Source organism: Kryptolebias marmoratus, linkage group LG12 (assembly GCF_001649575.2).
Source record: "Kryptolebias marmoratus isolate JLee-2015 linkage group LG12, ASM164957v2, whole genome shotgun sequence".
Taxonomy (NCBI): Eukaryota; Metazoa; Chordata; class Actinopteri; order Cyprinodontiformes; family Rivulidae; genus Kryptolebias; species Kryptolebias marmoratus.
Genome location: NC_051441.1, coordinates 2,587,745 through 2,607,632, shown reverse-complemented (window position 1 = coordinate 2,607,632; position 19,888 = coordinate 2,587,745). Strand labels below are relative to the sequence as shown.

Here is a 19,888-nt window from a genome sequence, read left to right as displayed (position 1 = left end):
TGACCTTTTAGAAACTATATCCAACTTTATGTGGATTTAAACGAGGAACTGTTGCTGGGATGAGTCGAGAACAACTTGCAACATATTAATGTTTGCAGAACTTAAAACAAAATAATATATAATTATATTATCAAGAGATTCATACAGAGTTTAAGGTTTAATTTGATTTTTATTTTTGTGATTTGATCAACTGATTGATAGTAACATCAAAGTTTGGACTAAACTGAATAATTTTTAGTAATTTTGGATGATAATTACTTGTTAGTGCTGAAAGTAGATGCATAAAAACCTAATTTAATCAGATTATATGTGTTGCAGGCCCACAAATTGTTGGCATGTTTGAGGTAAAATACACTCAAGTAAACTTTTAGCCCATCTCCATCTGTCTAATGAATAATATTGACATAAAAACAGTTAAATAAAAATAACTTTGCCCTGATAGTTGATCAGTTTAGACGCCTGAAAGATTTGTGGAGAATTTTTAAATTTAAAAAACAGCAAAAAGGCTCTTATTTCTTATAAACTTCAAAATGTGAAATAATTTAATGTTTTATTTTTCATCTTTGTGTTCCTTTAAAAAAAAAACATGATAAATAAACATTTTATTCTTCTTTCTATTAGAATATTTTAGATGAAGTTTGATTTTTTTCCCCCCCTAAAACATATTCAAAGCTTTCTTTTGGTGGTTAGGTGGGGTTAGTTGGAGCTGCGTGTTTCTTTTGTGTTAAAGAGTCTGAATTATTGATGCTCAGCTGAAGTCAAGTCGCAGCTCATCCGTCCATTTAACTCTCATTTGAAACACGAGCTGCTATTCAAGTCCTAAATGTGTGAAAAGCCACCTGTAATGACTGTGTCAAATACAATCTGTGTCTCTGCTGGTGAGTTCGGCCCCGCTGTGACCATCCGAGGGCTCCCGGGGGACAGAGAGTGTGTGTGTGTGTGTGTGTGTGTGTGTGTGTGAAGTGTGTGTAGCCGGCAGCAGGCAGAAGGCCGAGGCCTGTTTGTCTGACACTGATTTGTAAAAGGAGACAATACGGCTCATTGACCCGCCGGGCTCCACTGTCTGCTGCACATACCTCACCCCCCCACCAGCCCTCCCCACTTTAAACACAGGCAGCAGATTGCCACAGGGAGTGTGTGTGTGTGTGTGTGTGTGTGTGTGTGTGTGAGGACACAGTGAGATAAAACAAATACTCTGATAAGAACATCTACAGAGAAAATGTAATATTTCCCATAGACGGTGTTTGAGTTTGAATCCTTGATGTTTCGATGAAAGCAGATTTTTATCACCCGCCACAGAAAGGCAAAGATGGGCGATAATGTTTCTGCCCACCTGTCTGTCACCAAGACATCTCAGGAACCAGTGGACAGATTTAACAAGTCAACATGGCCACCACAGCTAACCGATATGACACAGAAATGACAATAATTCAGTCAATTTTACAGATATTGACCTAAAATTTGTTATTTTTAAGGTTTGACACAAACAGCAACAACTTCTCTACATACGCTGACATGAAACAGCGGGCGATAGGCATTCCTTTAAGTAAATGTTGTGTCCTTAATGTTTGAGATATAATTTTCCCGAGTTCCAAACTTTGTTTTGATTTATTTGCACCTCTCATAATGAGTTTAGGGGTGCACTTAATCTGTCTTGTTATTAATCTGTTCTTTTCTACATAACCTGCCTCGGTGGACGCTCTGTTCAGATGAATCTTTCATGGTTTGAGTTGTTGTTATGTAGCAATCTTAAACAATTTTACTTCACTCTTTGGGTTATTATTCAGAAACTGTAAATAACAACAAAAAAACTGAATATATTTCATAAACCCCCAAATAATGACCTGAATTTTCTGTCACTTTCTGTCTCTGCTCTGTTTGTTTACATGTTTTAATGTTTTCACATAAAGATTGAAAATCATTATTTTGTGTTAATTATTTAACCCTAACCACAGAAAAATCTTTAAGTTCCTCAGTGTGAAATGTGTCTGATATTAAATTCACAAAAGAAGCTGAGGCTGTTGGTCCAGCAGCTGTCTGTTTGGGACGTCCATCAGTCCGTCCAGCGTTTGACGTGTTTCCTCTGCGCTCAGGTTGTAAACAAACACCCTCCTTCTTTTGTCCTCCATGCCCATTGTCAGAGTCTGGAGATGACCTTTTCTCTCCTCTCCCCTCGCTGCTTTTTCTTGTCCTCCCTTCTCTCTTTCAGTGTCGACAACAAGCTGTTGCGGCGTCCCAGCGGGCGCCTCCCTCTCTTGTCTGCTCCTCTTCTCTCCTCCCTTGCCTCCGTCTCTCCCCTTGAGCTCCATCCCTCTCCCTCTCCCCACCTGTTGAGCCGATTGTTGTGCATTGTTATTGTTTTCCTATTATTTTATGTCGCTTGTGAGGGTCTCTGCCCCCTTTTTCTGGTGTTTTCTCTTCCCTCTTGGTCACTCCCTCTGCCTGCTGGGTATAAAACTCTCAGGGAGCAGTGGGGGGAGATATTCAACCGAGCTCTTCATGCAGGGACCGAGCAGCCTCTTCAAGAATCAAAAGGACAATTCTTGTCTTTCTATCTTGGACGTATAACCCAGCAGATGGACAGAGGACTGTCTGTGTCTCTATGGTGTGAGGAGATGGAGGACGACCAGAGTCAGGAGCAGGAGCAGGAGCAGAGCGAGGAACAAGCCCGGGTCCACAGCAGGAGCACCTCTCAGCTTCGAGCCCCCTGGGACCCCACGGTGTCAGGGCACCGAGTGATCCAGAGGCTGCTGCACGTGGAAGAGAGGTACCTGCCCTCCGTTCTATACATCACCCTGGTCCAGAGGGACCCCGGACACAGGGAGGAGCTCGCCAAGTGGGCCCTGGAGGTAAGAAACTCCAGCTTCTCACATTTCATCCCAGCAGCTGTGGTGCTGAAGTCTTCTGTCCTCTCTGTCCTCTGCAGGTGTGCTGCGAGTGTGGCTGTGATGAGGGAGTCTTCCCCCTGTCTGTCTCTCTGATGGACAGGTTCCTGTCTGCGTCTCTGTCTCTGCCTGTCTCACTGTACTGTCTGGCTGCTGGCTGCATTTTGATCGCCTCAAAGCTGACGGAGTGTGACGCCGTCGCTGCTGACACCCTCTGTGCAGCAGCTGAGTACAGCTTCCTGCCTTCAGACCTGAGGGTCGGTTTGTTTCACTGCCGTCATATAAAATAACCAAAGCTGTTGTTCCAGGGCTCTTTTATAACTCCGGGCACCTTGTTAAGAACCTTATCTACAAACACAATTCTAAAAAAGTTTGGATGTTGTCTAAAATGTAAATAAAAACAGAATGCAATGATTTGCAAATCCCATTAACCCATATTTAATTCACAATAGAACATATCAAACATATTAAATCTCTAAACTAAGGAATTCTACCATGTAAAAAAAACACGTTAATTTTGACTTTTATGGCAGCAACACATTGGAAAGAAGTTGGGACAGTGGTAATAAAAGGCTGGAGGAGCATTTTACAACTAATTAGGTTAATTGTCAAAAGGTCAGTTAGAGGATTGGGTATGAAAGTTTCTTTTAGAAAGGCTGAATCTCTTAAAAGTAAAGAGGTTCACCAGTCTGTAAAAAACTGGGTCTAAAAATAGTGGAACAATTTTAGAATAATGTTCCTCAAAATTAGGAAGACTTTGAATATCCCATCATCTACAGTTCATAATATCTTTAAAAGATGTGAAGAATCTGTAGAAATCTCTGAGGTCAAAGGTCAAGGCTGGATGTTGGTGATCAGGTTCTGGTTCTGGTTCTGCTCAGGAAAACTGTCTGTAAACACAGTACACCGTGCCGTCCACAATGCTGCTTAAAGCTCTATCAGGCAAAGAAGAAGCCAGACGTGAACAGATGTGTCTCCTCTGGATGAAAGAGAAGAACTGTTCTGAGGTCAGACGGGTCAGAACCATCCAGCCTGTTATCAGCACATAGTTTAAAAACCCTTTTCAGATGTATTACAGGCAGAAATCCGATTTATCATTACTTTCTGTTTTTGCTCACATTTTAAAGTGTTCCAACTTTTTCAGAATTGGGGTTGTATACATCAGGTACATATTAATGAGTGGAAAGCCCATCATTGCATCTTTCTTATTACATTAAAGTAGATAAATATTCCTTCAGTGACTTATCCTGTTCTCTCCATCAGGAAATGGAGCGTGTCGTCCTCGCCACACTCCGGTGGGACACAGCGGCAGTGACCCCCCAGGACTTCCTCCCACACTTTCTTGCCTCCATGGAGGAGCGAGGAGACTCAGAGCAGGAGCTGCTGTCCACCCTGCGGCGACACAGCGACACGCTGGCTGCCATGTGCATCTGTGACTCACGTTTTCTGGGCACCCCACCTTCACTTGTTGCTGCAGCATCACTGAACTGTGCACTGAGAGGCCTGGGCAACAAGGGGTCCTCTCAGCTGGCTCTCATGAGTGAAACGCTGGCAGAGCTGTGCCAGACAGATCCGGTTAGTCTACCTGTGCTTAAATTGATTAAAGTCCTGTTTGGTGTTAAACTTTCATGATTTAGATGAATGCAAGGAAATACTTGCATCTATACTAAAACTTATCTGTCTTGTTTTTAAATTCCCAGGCAGTGCTGCAGTGTTACAGCGAGATGATTGAATTTGCCCTCAGACAGCGACTGAGGGGTGGTCTGCAGCAGGGCCCCACCGAGAAGGAGGAAGAGGTGGAGAACGAGAGGGCTGGAACACCAACTGACATGAGAGAGATTAATTTTTGAACCATAAATTGACTGCATAGAAATTTTAGATCAAACAAAACCTTTGAAGGGCATCAGTCAAACTGATATAAATTTATTACAAACTTTACATGTTATGATATGTTCTAATATAACTTTTTATTGACTGACTGTTAATTTATTTTTTGTCTTATTTATTTGTGGAAATTGCGTGCACCATGTGCCATACCTGATTATGTTTTGGTGTGATTCTTTTTATTGTAGGGCTTAAAGTTATTTTGATGCACAATATTTATACATTTATTTATGATCACGTGCAATTAATTGTTAATTTTCTATGATAATTTATTTCAATTTGTCATAATGTGTTTAAGTGTACTGATTTAAATATACATCAAATATATTTTTCAAAGTTAATAAAGAATAAAAACACTTTGTACATGTTTGTGATGAAAAAATGATGCTTTAAAGTGACAATCGTAATTTCGATATTACGTGAACTATTTAAACTAATTTTCAGCTAAATAAAACAGGTGTTTTACTTTAGTTATCAATATGAGAAAATTTACATACTGTAGATTTATTATTTTATCGATAATGATGCGATGTTTGATCATAAAGCCCGATTATTATTATCTTAAACACACGCAGCTTCACTTTTTTCCGACTGTATTTGAAGGCAGCATACCGAAAGGGGCTGCATTCTAGTGACGTCATTTACATTCGACCCGTAAACAGATTCGTGGATGTTAACACCTCACGCGCGGTAAGAAACAAGCCACTTGTGTAGCTTTTTAAAGCTTTTTATACATTTTAATCGTTTTTAAACGATAATCTACATTAACTGTAGAATTCACTGAAAACTGTGAGTCGAAACGTGACGGCGCAGGTCCTTAACTGTGCCTGACTTTCCTGTAACACCAGACAGGACTTCCTGTAAAATCACAAAAAGCTAAACTGCAGCTAACTTATCAAGGTAAAAAACAAAAATTAATTTAGCTATTTGTTACTCTTTTCGCCTATTAATACTATAAAAGCATCCTTAATTGTCACGATGAATCACGCCTACATTCTTCTGTCAGCCCGCCCCAGGGCAGCTGTGGCTACAATGTAGCTTACTACCATCAGTGTATGAATGGGTGAATGACTGTTGTGTAAAGCGCTTTGGGGTCCTTGGACTAGATAAAGCGCTATATAAGTGCAAGCCATTTACATCCGTGTTTGTCCTGACTTATTTACTTTAGCAACTAGCTACAAAATTAAACTAGTTTAATAAAGTTAACATCTAAAATCACATTTTAACAGTTTTATACTCTCTTTTAATGAACTTGTTGGTCTCATTAACTAAATCTATTGCTGTAAATTGTTCAACCAGGAATATTTTTAGTCTCAACTAGTAGTTTTCTGGATATTCTGAAATCCGGTATGCACTCAAGGTAAACAAAGCACTTTTACAAAAAAAAAAAAAAAAGGCATTTTCTGTGGTTGTGGAAGCAAGGTTATTTTGTTTTAAGAGACTCAAAATATTGGTCTGGATTTAAAAAAAAAACATACATAGTTTGATTGAATTAAATCTCAAAGGGTAGGCAGTAGAACCAATAGCAGTGTGTTTTAAAGGTGAAGGGAAGCCAGACAGTTGTGTATTTTTTAGAAAACAATCAGTGGAACTAATTGGAAAAAAACAAACTGCTGTAGACTGGGAGAAGTCTGGTTAGAGTTGTGTAATCTGTAGCTACTTGATCTGACAGGCACACACGGTTATAAAATAGGGATAATCCGCATTTAACTCTGCTGTAGTTGCTGGTGTGTCAGAGGACTGACTCCGTGTCGCTGATGATCACATTACAGAAGGATGAACCTGAAACCGGGCTGGCTGCTGCTGCTGTTCATCTCTGCAGTGGTGCGGTCGGTGCCCATCGATCGCAGTGAAGCCAATCAGGAACAGAAGATGGAGGTGCAGGAGGAGAACATGGTTAGTCTGTGAAATGTCTTGATGTGAGATTAGCTGGGAGTCTTCTTGTTGTAACCTGAGCTGTATAACCCTGCAGGACACGGGCCTGTACTACGACCGCTATCTCAGAGAGGTGATTGAGGTTTTGGAGACTGACCCTCACTTCAGAGAAAAACTGCAGACCGCAAACACGGAGGACATCAAGGTTGGCATCTAGAGCTTTAGTTAATCTCAGGCTTGAGTTACAAAATAAGACTTTGATCACCTTTCATTATGCTACCATAGACTTGAAAATAAGTATTTTCTTCTCTACAACATGAATTTATTTTTGATTTGTTAAACTCTGCTGGTTGTTTTGTGTTCGCCACCAGAACGGGCGTCTCAGTAAGGAGCTGGACCTGGTCAGTCACCATGTGAGGACCCGACTGGATGAACTGAAGAGGCAGGAAGTTTCTCGGCTCAGGATGCTGCTGAAAGCCAAGCTGGACAGCACAAACACACAGAGTGAGTCAAGGCTGTTTTCCTCCAGGCCACACCAATTTGAAAGAATTTTACTCTCTGATTTGAAAACAAATAAGCAGCATTAGTTTTTGCATATAGATGTGTACATATTGGTGCATTTGGACGTTCGTGTGTCTCCTGCAGGCCTTCAGATGGACCACGCCTCTCTGCTGAAGCAGTTTGAACATCTGGATCCGCACAATCAAAACACCTTTGAGGCTAAAGACCTTGAGCTGCTGATTTCAACAGTACGATGCTTCAACAGTGAAATATGATCTGAGTTCTGGTTCCTCATTTAAGGCTTCAAAAAATTTGAATTTGACAACTTTTGTGTCACCTGCTTTTCATTTAGGCCACCAAGGACCTGGAGAATTATGACGCTGAGCGACATGAGGAGTTCAAGCGCTACGAGATGCTGAAGGAGCACGAGAGGCGGGAGTACCTGAAGGGTCTGGACCAGGAGAAGAGAGAGAGGGAGGAGAAAAGGATGCAGGAGATGAAGGAGAAACACCGCCAGCACCCTAAAGTCAACGCCCCGGTAGGTGACGCATTCCTTCACGTTAATCTTTTTTATTAGAAAAGTCAAAATAGCAAATTTAAACATTAACTTTTTATTTTTTAACACTCAGGGCAGTGTTGCTCAGCTGAGGGAGGTTTGGGAGGAGACGGATGGATTAGATCCTCAGGAGTTTAACCCTAAAACCTTCTTCAAGCTGCACGGTGAGTAAGAACAGTCTCCTTTCAGCTGCTGTTTTGTCATTTATTACTGATGAGTTTAGTTTGATAAAAGCTTATTTCTTCTCTGCCACACTTAGATACAAATGAAGATGGACTTTTAGATGAGCAGGAATTAGAAGCACTCTTTACGAAGGAGGTACGCAGAGAATTTTTGAAATCTCAAATAGACTCTTTAACATCTTGCATGAATAATTTGTTTTATAAAACACCTGTTCTTCATCAGCTGGAGAAGGTCTATGACCCAAAGAACGAAGAGGATGACATGATGGAAATGGAGGAAGAAAGACTGAGAATGAGGGAGCACGTCATGAAAAATGTGGGTCTTGTTTATCCGCTTTGCTCGTGCACATTTTCCTCATTTTTATTTGACTGATGCAAAGTTCCTGCTTGTGTTTAAAAGGTGGATACAAACAAAGACAGGCTTGTCAGCCTGGAGGAGTTCCTCAAATCCACAGAGAAGAAAGAGTTCAATAATCCCAAAGACTGGGAGGTAAAGGGTACACTGCATACATAGTTATCATTTCAGTTTTCAGTGCCTGTTTAGATGGTGTTGAATAATCTACATGTTCCTGGTGATTCCCAGACGCTGGACGCCAAACCAGCCTACACCGAGGAGGAGCTCCAGCGATTTGAAGCCGAGCTCAGGGACAAAGAGGAAGAGCTGAAGAGGAAGGCAGAGACTCTCCATCAGGAGCAGGAGCTGCTGAGGGAGAGAGGCAAAGCCTTGGAGGCCCAGAAGAGAGAGTACCAGCAGGTAACGATCTCAAAAAGAAAAGGGGAGCCTCTGAGGAAGGTTCAGAAAGTGATCCAAATGTAATCTTTTTTTCCCCAAATCTAGGCAGTGTTAGAAATGTCCCAGAGGCAGAAAGAGCAGCAGGAAGCGGACCGGCAGCCTCCTGCAGGTCCGAACGGAGAACTCCAGTTTCAGCCACAGACAAACAAACCTGAAGGTGAATTCTCTTTAGCAGCTGTCCTGTTGAACAGTGCTGAAGCAGTTTTCACTAACTGAAGCATCTTTATCTTACAGAGGTCAAAGCCCCAGCAGAGGGCCAGAACAATCTGCCAGCAGAGCCGCCGCAAAACCTGCCCATCCACACTTAATGCGACATCTTTTACCAGCGTCAGCACACAAACATAAAGGCTCATACGTTTTAATTATAAAATACCTGATGTATGTTTAAATTCAGACAGACCTGCTTCTTCGTCTCCACATCCTGTGCTGTGTGTTCATCTCAGTGGTCTATATTAGATTAAAGATATATAACACACAAGCTGTTAGTGCATGCATGTTCACATTTCTTCAGTTTCATTGAAGCTTTTTATTCATGCAAAGTCCTCGGTGTGAAATCACAAATAAAACCTTCAGTTAAAACTACCAAATCAGACTCCAGTTATTAAACAAAAAACAACAGACACTTGGTTGGGAGAAACATAAAACTTGGATGTTAGTTTCTGAGTAAAAGCCTCAAGCTAGTCTTAAATCCCATCTTCTTTCAGGAGTTGATGTAAAAACACTTTGTTCGTTATGTGTACAGAATAATTTAATTTATGCTATTATAGCCTTGTGTTTTGATTAGTCAAAGTATCATGAAATAAACATTAAATCAAAAACATTTACATTGAGTGTGTACCCTCAGTTTAGAATTTCATATCAATATTTCTGGGAAACAATCGGAGTAAACCTTTTCAAAGTGATTTAGTTCAGGACCTTTTTTGATGTTTAAAATCAAAGTTTGCGATGAGTACTTTTAACATCTGTCTGTTTTGGGAGCTTTTTAAATAAAGTTAATTTTAAAAGCAGACTAGATTTTTTTTTTTCTTTTAAAGCAGACTAGACAATGACTTCTATGTCATTGAGACTAGATTTAAATGGTAAACCTCACTTCCGGTCCAGACCGGAAGTGAAAATATCTGACTCGGAAGACTTTATTTTCGGTAAAAGTGTAAATATTTGGCGCTTTTCTGCGCGTCTCGGAACAATGCCACGCGGAAACGAGATCCCAGAGGGAATCAGAGCAGCAATTGTGGATTTGCACAACGCCGGGAAAGGTTATAAATTAATTTCAAAGACTTTAGATGTTCATCAGTCCACCGTGAGGCGAATCATCGTCAAATGGAAACGGTTCAGGACGGTGGCGTCGCTGCCGCGGAGCGGGCGACCATGTAAACACAGCCCGAAGAGACGCAGGGAAGTCCAGGAGGTGAGAACCAGGTGAAGGGTTTGTGTTTAAAAATCATCATTGTTGTGATTTATTGTATTGTGTTACAGAATTCATTTTAAAAGCTGTGTTTAGTTTACACATACATAAAGTTACTTTAGCTAAAAATAGAGAGACAAATCCCAGTCTTGTTTGCATGCTTCAGAGCAAAAGTTGTGGAAAATTGCTATAGAATAAAATTAGAGAATTTGGATTTCACAGTGCACATCCATTTTTGTGTATCTTTAAAATGTAATAATCTTCGTAGAAATTTAGCTTTGATATCTAATGTTTTTATTATTGTTATACCTTTTATATTAGAGTTGCAGTTATAGGTAATTTTAATAGTTTTGTTGCTGTGATAAACCAAATTAAAGTACATAATATTGCTAGCCAGCGATCTATGTTGTACCTTAAAAAATGTAAACAAATCAATGCGAAAAGCCGCACTTCCGGTCTAGACCGGAAGTGATCAGACTCGGAGCAATTCTTTGATTTATGGAGATTTCTTTGTGTTGGAACAATGCCTCGCGGAAACGAGATACCAGAAGGAATCAGAGCGAGAATTGTCGACTTGCACAAAGCTGGAAAGGGTTATAAATTAATCTCAAAGAATTTAGATATTCATTTATCCACTGTGAAAGACATCATCAAGAAATGGAAACGGTTTAAGACCGTGGCGACGCTGCCTCGGAGCGGGCGTCCCACCAAAAACAATCCGAAGAGAAAACGACTGGAGGTCCAGGAGGTGAGAACCAGCTGCAAGGTTTATGGAAAAGAATCTGCACCTTTTATTGTATGTGATAGACTAACAAAGAAAAAAAAATAGCGAAAGGTGCATCTAAATAATCTTTCCTCATGTATGAATAAAGAATTCATTCTCTCATACTCAGATGTAGATGATATTATTTGTTGCCTAAACATGTTTCGCTGTCATGTGTTGTGATGTTCGGCCTTTTCGGACCAGATCCACCAAATATCGTAAACATTCTTGAAAGAGTAAAAAGCTCAAATAAACAGTTTTCAGTCACATTATTTCCAAACGCTTTATTATTTATTAATTGTTACAGTTAGCATCTTTCTTATGAGCTTATTGTACTTTTTTCACAGTGTTGTCGTGTTGCTGCTATGACAAATTAAACTATCTATCTAGCTATCTATAACTGTTTTGGAGGCGTTAAAAAAAGTAAACAGTAAACTGGGAGCGAAACGAGCTCACTTCCGGTTTGGACCGGAAGTGAACAGATTCGTAGCGATTCTTTGTCATATGGAGATTTCTTTGTGTCGGAACAATGCCTCGCGGAAAGGAGATACCAGAAGGAATCAGAGCACAAATTGTTGAGTTGCACAACGCCGGGAAGAGCTACAGAAAAATCTCCAAAGATTTAGAAATCCACTCATCCACGGTGAAAGACATCATCAAGAAATGGAAACGGTTTAGAACCGTGGCGACGCTGCCTCGGAGCGGCCGTCCCACCAAAGACAATCCGAAGAGAAAACGAAGGAAAGTCCCGGAGGTGAGGAGCAGCTGACAGGTTCAGAGGATCAAACTGCACCTTTTATTATGTCTGGAAGTCGAGCCATAAAAATAAAAGCTGCACAGACTCGGAGGTAGATGATGTTTGTGTTGCTCACCTCGTTTGGACCTCCTCATGTTTATTCTCCTGGTTTGGGCCCGAAACGTTTTGTCAGTTCCTAAAGTGCATTATTATTTATAAAGTGTTGAAAATAAATGTATGGATCTTGCATTGTGAGCTGAGTTAAAAGCAGATCTATTTTCTGTTTTGCACCAATCACTGTTGATGCTCATCTGACTTAAACAAGAAAACACAGCAGCCAGTTTATATCATCTATCATATTTATATTATTTTAATTTAAAATGAGCACTCAGGACCTTATTTCCAGTCTGCATGAATAAAGTTATCATTTAATGGGATCCATAATTTTATTTTCCTGCCTTTTAGGATGATCATGCTGGGCCAGCAGACGACAGAGGAAGGGATCAGGATGATGAGGAGGTAAAACATGTTCATGCTGAAGTTAACAAGTCTTAAAAGGGATAAATAATCTCATTCTGCTTTTTTTCTTGAAATACAGAGAAGGCACAACATAATCCCAGATGCAGCTGAGAATCCTGCAGGTTGTTACTCATCTGACACAAAAACTTTAGATGAAGATCTCATCATGTGTGAGGTATTTATATTGATACTTTTAAGTATTTTCATTCAAACACTGTTAATTCAAAAATTCAATTTTCTGCCTCTCAGGTTGATCATGAGGCTCCTGAATCAACACAGCTCACTGGAGAGGATCCAAATCAAAAAATGGTAAAACATGTTTATGTAGGAATTGTTAAACTTCAGGAATAATAATGATAATAATTCTGTTTTTTGATAACTTTCAGAGAGTCTACAGCAATAAAGCTGAAGATGTTGAGGACAAGGAACACTCATCTGACACTGATGATGAAGACTCTGTGGTACAAAAACTTCTCCGAATCATTATATCGATACAAACATCATTTCAACCTTCTTGTCAGGTTTCTGTTTTCTAATTCCTACACCAGATTGTTGTTTACCAGGAACACTGATGTTGCAATCAAAAATTCAGGTCATGATACAATTTTTAAAAAACAAAACAAAATGCAGTTGATACGCATTGTAAAAAAAACTCTACCAGTTCTGCCCAGAAGAGTCAAATATTCAGTCAGAATTATACCAGAAACTCATTGATGGACACAGAAAGCCTGTGGTCCAGGTGCAACCTGCTGAGAGACATTTAGCCAAATATTACTGTGGAAGTACGGCTTTAATTTGTGTAGATTAGAGAAAATCCACAGTAAAATTAAGCTTGTGCAGTTTTCAGACATATTAAAGTTGGATGTTGTATATTCAGTCCATGCTGGAAAATAAATGGTTTAAATAAACCACTAAGGTCTGAAATTAATGAAGTGGATGGAAACGTCTGACTACAACTGTAGGAACCATGCCAACCCAAAATACCTGCTTCGTATTGGGTCTGAACACATTACTGGAAATTCACATTTTTGTGGATTTTTGTTTTTATGGAGTTAGACATGAAACTGTCCGTTTTTTCACCTGCCTGTATTTTGTCTTTTTCCTGTGCAGCGCAGAAATCTGACTTCTGCTTCATGCGATGAGGAGACCACAGCAGAAACACCACTGGTTTGTTAATTTGTTTTTAAAATCAGACATGAGGCCTTTTCTTGTGATATTGTCACATTAAGCTTGTAAATTCTTCTCTACGTGTCATTAAGGAGCAGGTGTGTGACCCAAAGTTGGACGGGGAGAGGCTGATTTTTCCCGGTTCTTCAGTTACGGTGGGATCTCTCCTCCTCCTCCTCCTGACCTTCATCCTGAAGCACGACCTGTCAAAAGCAGCAACCAAAGACCTGCTGGACCTCCTCAGCCTCGTGGTCCCTGGATGTATTCCCAGCTCCCTGCAGCTTTTAAAGAAACACTTGACTGACTGTGACAACAAACCAGAGATTCACTTTTATTGCTCCAAGTGTGCAAACTACCTCGGTGTTGAGCCCGGTGCCGAGTGTGGAGTTTGTCAGCAGGGCTTGAGCCAAAAGAGTCTGCTTGAAAAGGCTTATTACTTCCTCGTAATGCCGCTGGAAAGTCAGCTGAGAAACATCTTAGCTCGTGTTCACTCAAAGCTGGGGGAGCACCTCACAAAAGATGCTTCCATCTCTGACGTTAACACCGGAGGTGAATACAAACATAAGAGGCAGGAGGGCAGCGTTACGCTCACCTTCAAATGTGACAGCTCCCCTCTGCTCAGCTCCTCCAAGCTGTCGGTTTGGCCCATCCTGTGCACGATCAACGAGCTTCCGTTCGTGGAGCGATGTCAGAACGTGCTGCTGCACACGCTGTGGTTCGGCAGAGAGAAGCCTCCGGTTCAGTGTTTCTTTACGCCGTTCATCAATGAACTTCATAAACTCTCCCACGAGGGCTTGATTTGGAGAGACGGGACGGGTTTGGAAGTCAGCACCAGAGTTACAGCTGAAATATGTGTCTGTGATTCAACAATAAGGTCCATGCTGCAGAACTTTCAGCCGTTCGAGGCAGAATTTGGCTGTGGGTTCTGTTACCACAAAGGTGAGCTGGTTCAGAAGGGCCGGGCTTTCAGCAGAGTCTATCCCATCCAGGCTGATGTGTGTGACCTGCGACACATGGCTGAAACAGAGCAGCTAGCCGAGTTAGTGATTGAAAATGATTATCCACAAGGTCAAATGGGTGTCAAAGGTCAGAGTCCGCTGCTGCTGCTGCCTTCCTTCGACATCATCAAAGGCTTTATCCCAGATTACATGCATTGTTTCTGTCTGGGTGTTGTCCCTGAATTTGTCAATCTTTGGTTTGACCCTCTCTACGCCAGGAAGCGCTTCCATCTTACTCTGCAGCATTCAATCGACCTGGACGAAGCTTTGTGTGCCGTCCGGCCTCCGGATGAAATCGGCCGAAGCCCCCGGAGCCTCAGTGAGAGGACGCGGTGGGAAGCCTCCGAGTGGAGAGCGTTTGCTCTTCTCTACTCTCCCGTGGTTCTGAAGAATGTTTTACCAGCGCTGTTCTACAAACACTGGATGCTTCTGATCTGTGCGTTTCACGTTCTCCTCTCCCAGTTTGCCACTCAGGAGGAGCTCAGCTGTGCGCAGCTGTGTCTCGTTCAGTTCGTAGCACAAGTTCCTTCTCTGTATGGGCTGGAGCATTGTTCCTTTAACTGCCACTTGTTGACGCACCTTCCTGAGAGCGCTCGTGACCGGGGCCTGCCATGGGCCAACTCTTCCTTTGTTTTTCAGCACGTGAACAGCAGACTCCTGCAGATGTACTCCAGCTCAAAGTCTGCAGCTTCCCAGATGTGTCAGAACTTCTGTTTGTATCAGGAGGTTCTTAAAAAAGGAAAAGATGTACTTCAAGATGCTGGTGCAGAAATAAAAGACTTCTTTTGTTCCATGACGAGCTGTGAAACACTGAACAAGCCACTGGAGTACGTCGGAGAACATGTTATCACTTTGGGATGTGGCTCCCTGAGATCTCCAACTATGAGAGAAATGGCTGCCATGCAGAAAAAAGACAGAAGTCAGGTTCGAGAATTCAAAGGTTTTCTTTATAAAAACATGTTAGTCACATCTTCAGAGCACAGCATCACCTGCAAAAGGAACAACTCTGTAATAGAAACAAGCAGTGGCTTTGCTGTAGTGGAGTCTGTGGTTGTTGTTGAGACGCTCTGCAGCTGTGAGAGAGAATCCAGCTGCTCCTGCAGAGAACTGCTTGTTTTCTGTAAGAAACTGCTCCGAGCAAACGCTCAGCCGAGCGTCCAACACCCACAGATCAACAGAAACATCGCCGAGTTCCTCGTGAGAGTAAAGAGCTCGGATGAACTGTGTGCCGTCACGTGTGGCGACATTGTTGCCAAATGTTTTCTGATTGAGCAGAAGGCTCAGTTCTATGTAATGAGACTGCCTGTGTGTGAGACTCACTGAGTGTTTGTGATGTAGGAGTGTGTGTCGTACTCTGTGTATTCTGTCAGAAAAGAAGAACACACCATCGCTGTAGCCGTCGTGTAATTTTGGCCACTGTGAATAAAAGTAAAGTAAAATCCAATAAGCATGTTGTTCTATAGCAGATTATAATCCTGGTTGACTTTTTCCATCAGCAGGAAAACTCGGATTAGTGACAGCTGATGTCTGGTAAGCTGTTAGAACATTTATTTCATATCTTTGTTTCCCAGCATCGTTTTCTCCCTCTGGTTGGTGACTTCTCTGCTCTACTTTGATGTTTTGATGCTTTAATTGAAGAAATCTTTCTTACAGAAACTTTTCTGCTCATGAGAGGCGCTTCAGTCCGTCCAGCAGGAGCAGAAGAAGTACTACGAAGACAACTAGCTAAACTAGTACCCTCAATGTTTCAACTCGTTGGCTTTTTTAAAAACATTTGTGGAATAATGAGCAGAACTTGTAAATGACTTGTACTAGTTAACTAGTGAGCATCAAAACCTCCATTTTAACTAGTCAACACAAATACTTCTGTGGTGTGACTTGAAAGTTTACCTAGTAAACCCTAAATTGGAGCTAAAAAGTAATTTATGCAACTAATTTTGAGCTAAGTGCAAATAAACAGTGTTTACTAGTTCACTAGTTTAATCGTATTTTTACTATACTCATGAACTGTGTACTAGTTAAGAAATAAGGCCTAAATTATTAACTAGTTGTTTTTAGCAGCTAATCTTAAACTTCATGAAGCTCAGTAACATTTACTAGTTAACTAGTGTTTAAAATATTTATTAGTTAAATCCTATTCTGACCATAATCATTAACTAGTGTAGCTGAGAATGTCTACTAGTTAATAAGGTCTAAAATAGTTACTGTTTTCTTTGTAACTTAAACTTAACACAGCTAATTGTTTACTAGTTAACTAGTTAAAGCTTGTTTAAACTTCACTCTTTAAACAGGAAGGAAGGCCTAAAATATTGATTTCTGCAACTAAACTTGCCTTTTATGCAGCTGATTAATGTTTACGAATAGATTTGTGAAGACCAAATTATTCACTAGTGTGACTAGTGAATAATTATTATTAGTAAACTAGTAAAGTTAGTGTTTTGGACAGGTTAACCAGACTCTGGCTGCTCAGACGGAGAAATCTTGAAGGTAAAGAAGATGAAAATGGTTTCTGCTTTCTTGACAAAAACATTTTTTTGTTTGTTTAACTGATGACGCTGCGGTTAGTTAAGCTTAGAAAACAAAAACAGCTGCAGTTGAGTCGGTTTGACTGATGTTGACCTGAAATCTGGTGTTGTAGTAGCTGAGCCTGATCCCCAACACAAACTCTGAGCACTCAGAGTTTTAAACATTTTATCATTGACTGTTTGGGGTCAACTCTGGTGACACTGGATCCCAGTTTACTGGTGGATGGTTGGCTCAGCTGGTCGGGACTCGGCCCGTTTGACAGGTTCTGGGCTGGGCTGGTTCTGGGTAGTAGCTGAGAGTCATTCCCACACGTCTGAGCGCAGAACGACTGCAGCTCTGACATTTATCAGCGTAAATAAAATGATCTTAGTCTGAAACGCTGGCAGTAAAGGCGGCGGGCGATATGCATTCCTCCAAGGAATTCTAGGCTTTTAGTTTAGATTTTTCGTCTCAAACCAGGTCCCACCTGCTGCTCCTGAGTCAAACAAACTGTAACATGATACAGTTGTTTCTGATTTCCTGTGGTATAATACAGTTTACCTGTATAATAATAAATCATATATATGTGTTCTCCCTCAGGTCGGGGGTGTTTTTATTGCCCCCAGCTGCTCTCCTCCCCTCCTGAGAGTTGTCCACCATCACTGCCCCCAGGAGACTGGCTCGTCCTCCATGCTGTCCTCTGGAGGACACATCCCTGGCCGTCTTTAAGGGACATTCCTATCTGCATTCCTCTGACCCGCTGACCTTTCATGACCCCCCAGGACACCTTCACCCCTCCTGGTGTCCTCGCAGCTGCCACGTGTCAGTCACTTCAGACAGATATAGACGTCTCAGGAAGACGAGGTCGGTGTTTATCGTGGGGTGACGTCTAATGTTAAATAAAACCTCATATTTATTAGATTCAGCTCCAAGTTTCTGAGTATCGGCAAGAAATTCCGATTTTACCCTTTTTTCCTGGTTGCTAGCTGCAATGCATCTGTTAAAGTTAGTAAACTGAAGGTTATATCTTGATTTATTTGTGTTTTGCTGGTTGGAAGAGCTAATGTTTCATCCAGAAGTGTCCGAGCAGAGGCGCTGAAGCTGTCAGCACGTTGGTTAAGACGTCACAATCCCTGGAGTTCACGGAGGATTTTATTCCTCCACTTCAGCCTCGCTGCTCGTATCAGATTAGAAACATTTTGACAAACAGCTTCTTTCTGATTCAAACTCTGAAAATTCAAAATATATGATCAAACTTCTGACATTTAAAGAATACACCGATGAAAACTTTTTTCTTTTAAAGTTACAGATGATTTGAGGAAAGCTTCAGCTCTCGATTGATTTCTTAGTTTTCATGAGAAATTTTTAAAAATCAGAATAAAATTCATGTCCACATGATTACACGCTCATCTGCCATAAAGATTAGGACTTTTTAAGAAAATCATTTTTTACCATAAAAAGGTACAAACAGAAACATATTACTGTATTAATCCCTGAGAGAGTAATTAAGTTACTTTTATCAGTAACTTTACTTTCTCCGTCTCAGGTTCTACATTTGGAAGATTAATAATTAGGTGACGGAGTCATCAGGAGAATCCACCTAGTGGCTTCTGAAGCAAAGGTCAAAGGTCACATCTTTGTGCCTAAATCCACCCAAGAATCGCTGATTAATTGGATTATTTTTTTAAATTAGATGTATTTTTCACAAATACTGTCCTAATAAGAACAAGGCCTTGATGCACAGCAGCAAACAAACCAAACATGCCGACTGTCGAGCACGGTGGTGGAGGGTTGATGATTTGGGCTCGTTTTGAAGCCACAGGACCGGGGTTGACTGTTTGTTGCTCAAACAAAAGGAAGTTGATGTGAAGGGGTGCAGCGTCACAACTTACACTTAAAAATGCTCCCCTAAAACCTGTCCTTTTATTTTGAAGGAAGTATCATTAAATAATCAAAGTATTGATGTTTGTGGTGGAGGATCCTCACTCAGCACAACCGCCGTTAATCCCCTAAAGAGGAAAAGACGTTGTAATTATGGAAATGGAGCCTTTTCTGTCTGCTGCTGTGCTGAGCTTTTAGTAACAAATCTGACCGAGGCGGCGATGCCAGCACCCCGTCAGCCTTCTGTTCATCCCTCTGCTCCGCTTTTATCTTTAAACTCTCGGCTCTTCATCTGATCTTATTTCTCTCTAATTTATAAACTCTCTTGGCAAGTTTCACAAAAGCAAGACGGATGTTTTGTTAGAATTTATTGTGTGAAAGCTGATTCTTCTAACTGCTTCTGCACTTTGTCTTTTTTTTTTTATTTCTTCATGAATCAAAACGTTCGGCTCATTCAGGAGATGGGGGCTACAACTGTTAGCTTTCGTAGCTTTTATACTTTTTTTAACTTTACAAATATTTTCCCCAAAGAAATCCACTGAGATCTCCTCACATTGTTCTTTTTGCAGACCTGCTCTGTTCTTCTGCTACCTTTTAGCTTTTAGCTGCCGTTCGGCTAGTTTTAGGTAGCCATTTGCTGCTTTTAGCTACTCCTTTGCTGCTTTGTAGATAGCATGTTGTTACTTTTAGCTACTAGTGTTATAGCTTTAACTAGCTTTTTGCTGCTTTTAGCTTTAAGCTAGTGTGTAAGCTCAGTTTCAGCTTCTTCAGCAGGTTTTAGCTGTTCTTTGCACCAAATCTTCTCAGAGAACTCAGCTTCTCTTGTTCTGGTCGTTCAACACTCGTGTGACTTCAAAGTCTGGACTTTTATCATTAATTGATTAATTAATTTATTGTTCTTTGCATCTTTCTGGATCAGGTTATGATCATCTTGTTAATCTGAGATAAATAAAATCTCACACATTTTACAAAACTAAGACACCTGGAGCTCAAATATGTTGACATGTCAATCAAATCTCTTATAATCATTTTTCTTTCTTCCGTAGAGATTAGAGGATCATCTCCATCTTCTACTTCACTGTAAAGTCTGCATTTTCCGAGTTCTGATTGGTTCTGCTATCAGCAAATATTTCACTTTAGATTTTGGACTTATTATAAAAGGAGACAAAGACAAAACATTTAGTGAAAATATTCATAATTAGTTTGAATTAAGCATTTATTTTTCTACAAGGAGCCTC

The 19,888-nt window shown here is 40.9% G+C and overlaps 3 protein-coding genes across 7 annotated transcripts; all 3 read left to right on the top strand.

Moving 5' to 3' along the window:
• Positions 1-606: 606 nt before the first annotated feature.
• Positions 607-5,120, top strand: ccndx (cyclin Dx). Its single transcript, XM_017419371.3, has 4 exons — positions 607-2,849; positions 2,927-3,142; positions 4,149-4,460; positions 4,586-5,120. Exons 1-4 carry the CDS (start codon positions 1,983-1,985, stop codon positions 4,733-4,735), a joined length of 1,545 nt encoding a protein of 514 aa, XP_017274860.2. The 5' UTR covers positions 607-1,982; the 3' UTR covers positions 4,736-5,120.
• A 260-nt stretch (positions 5,121-5,380) lies between these two features.
• Positions 5,381-9,258, top strand: nucb1 (nucleobindin 1). Its single transcript, XM_017419318.3, has 13 exons — positions 5,381-5,459; positions 6,542-6,665; positions 6,742-6,849; positions 7,016-7,148; positions 7,290-7,393; positions 7,498-7,683; positions 7,775-7,865; positions 7,961-8,019; positions 8,107-8,199; positions 8,284-8,373; positions 8,467-8,637; positions 8,722-8,833; positions 8,911-9,258. The coding sequence occupies exons 1-13, from the start codon at positions 5,440-5,442 to the stop codon at positions 8,982-8,984; spliced, it is 1,365 nt and encodes a 454-aa protein (XP_017274807.1). The 5' UTR covers positions 5,381-5,439; the 3' UTR covers positions 8,985-9,258.
• A 549-nt stretch (positions 9,259-9,807) lies between these two features.
• On the top strand, positions 9,808-15,711 carry LOC108237695. 5 transcript variants are annotated; one of them, XM_017419310.3, is made up of 7 exons: positions 9,808-10,084; positions 12,046-12,099; positions 12,179-12,274; positions 12,349-12,408; positions 12,486-12,560; positions 13,210-13,266; positions 13,359-15,711. In XM_017419310.3, the coding sequence occupies exons 1-7, from the start codon at positions 9,863-9,865 to the stop codon at positions 15,585-15,587; spliced, it is 2,793 nt and encodes a 930-aa protein (XP_017274799.1). In that variant the 5' UTR covers positions 9,808-9,862; the 3' UTR covers positions 15,588-15,711. The 5 variants fall into 5 exon arrangements, with proteins under 5 accessions (XP_017274799.1, XP_037834505.1, XP_017274800.1 ...); XM_037978577.1 differs by having other exon boundaries at positions 9,994-10,095; XM_017419311.3 differs by lacking the exon at positions 9,808-10,084 and adding an exon at positions 10,535-10,829 and having other exon boundaries at positions 13,365-15,711.
• Positions 15,712-19,888: the final 4,177 nt, after the last annotated feature.

What these genes read in the sequence shown, in the direction of transcription:
- ccndx (XM_017419371.3), top strand. Translation starts at nt 1,983, where the DNA reads ATGTGTCTGATATTAAATTCACAAAAGAAGCTGAGGCTGTTGGTCCAG. An exon ending in TCGCCAAGTGGGCCCTGGAG is followed by an intron (nt 2,850 to 2,926) that starts GTAAGAAACTCC and finishes TGTCCTCTGCAG; the next exon opens with GTGTGCTGCGAGTGTGGCTG. An exon ending in AGCTGTGCCAGACAGATCCG is followed by an intron (nt 4,461 to 4,585) that starts GTTAGTCTACCT and finishes TTAAATTCCCAG; the next exon opens with GCAGTGCTGCAGTGTTACAG.
- nucb1 (XM_017419318.3), top strand. Translation starts at nt 5,440, where the DNA reads ATGTTAACACCTCACGCGCG. An exon ending in TTGAGCTGCTGATTTCAACA is followed by an intron (nt 7,394 to 7,497) that starts GTACGATGCTTC and finishes CTTTTCATTTAG; the next exon opens with GCCACCAAGGACCTGGAGAA. An exon ending in AGAAGAGAGAGTACCAGCAG is followed by an intron (nt 8,638 to 8,721) that starts GTAACGATCTCA and finishes CCCCAAATCTAG; the next exon opens with GCAGTGTTAGAAATGTCCCA.
- LOC108237695 (XM_017419308.3), top strand. Translation starts at nt 10,605, where the DNA reads ATGCCTCGCGGAAACGAGATACCAGAAGGAATCAGAGCGAGAATTGTC. An exon ending in GGGATCAGGATGATGAGGAG is followed by an intron (nt 12,100 to 12,178) that starts GTAAAACATGTT and finishes CTTGAAATACAG; the next exon opens with AGAAGGCACAACATAATCCC. An exon ending in AAGATCTCATCATGTGTGAG is followed by an intron (nt 12,275 to 12,348) that starts GTATTTATATTG and finishes TCTGCCTCTCAG; the next exon opens with GTTGATCATGAGGCTCCTGA.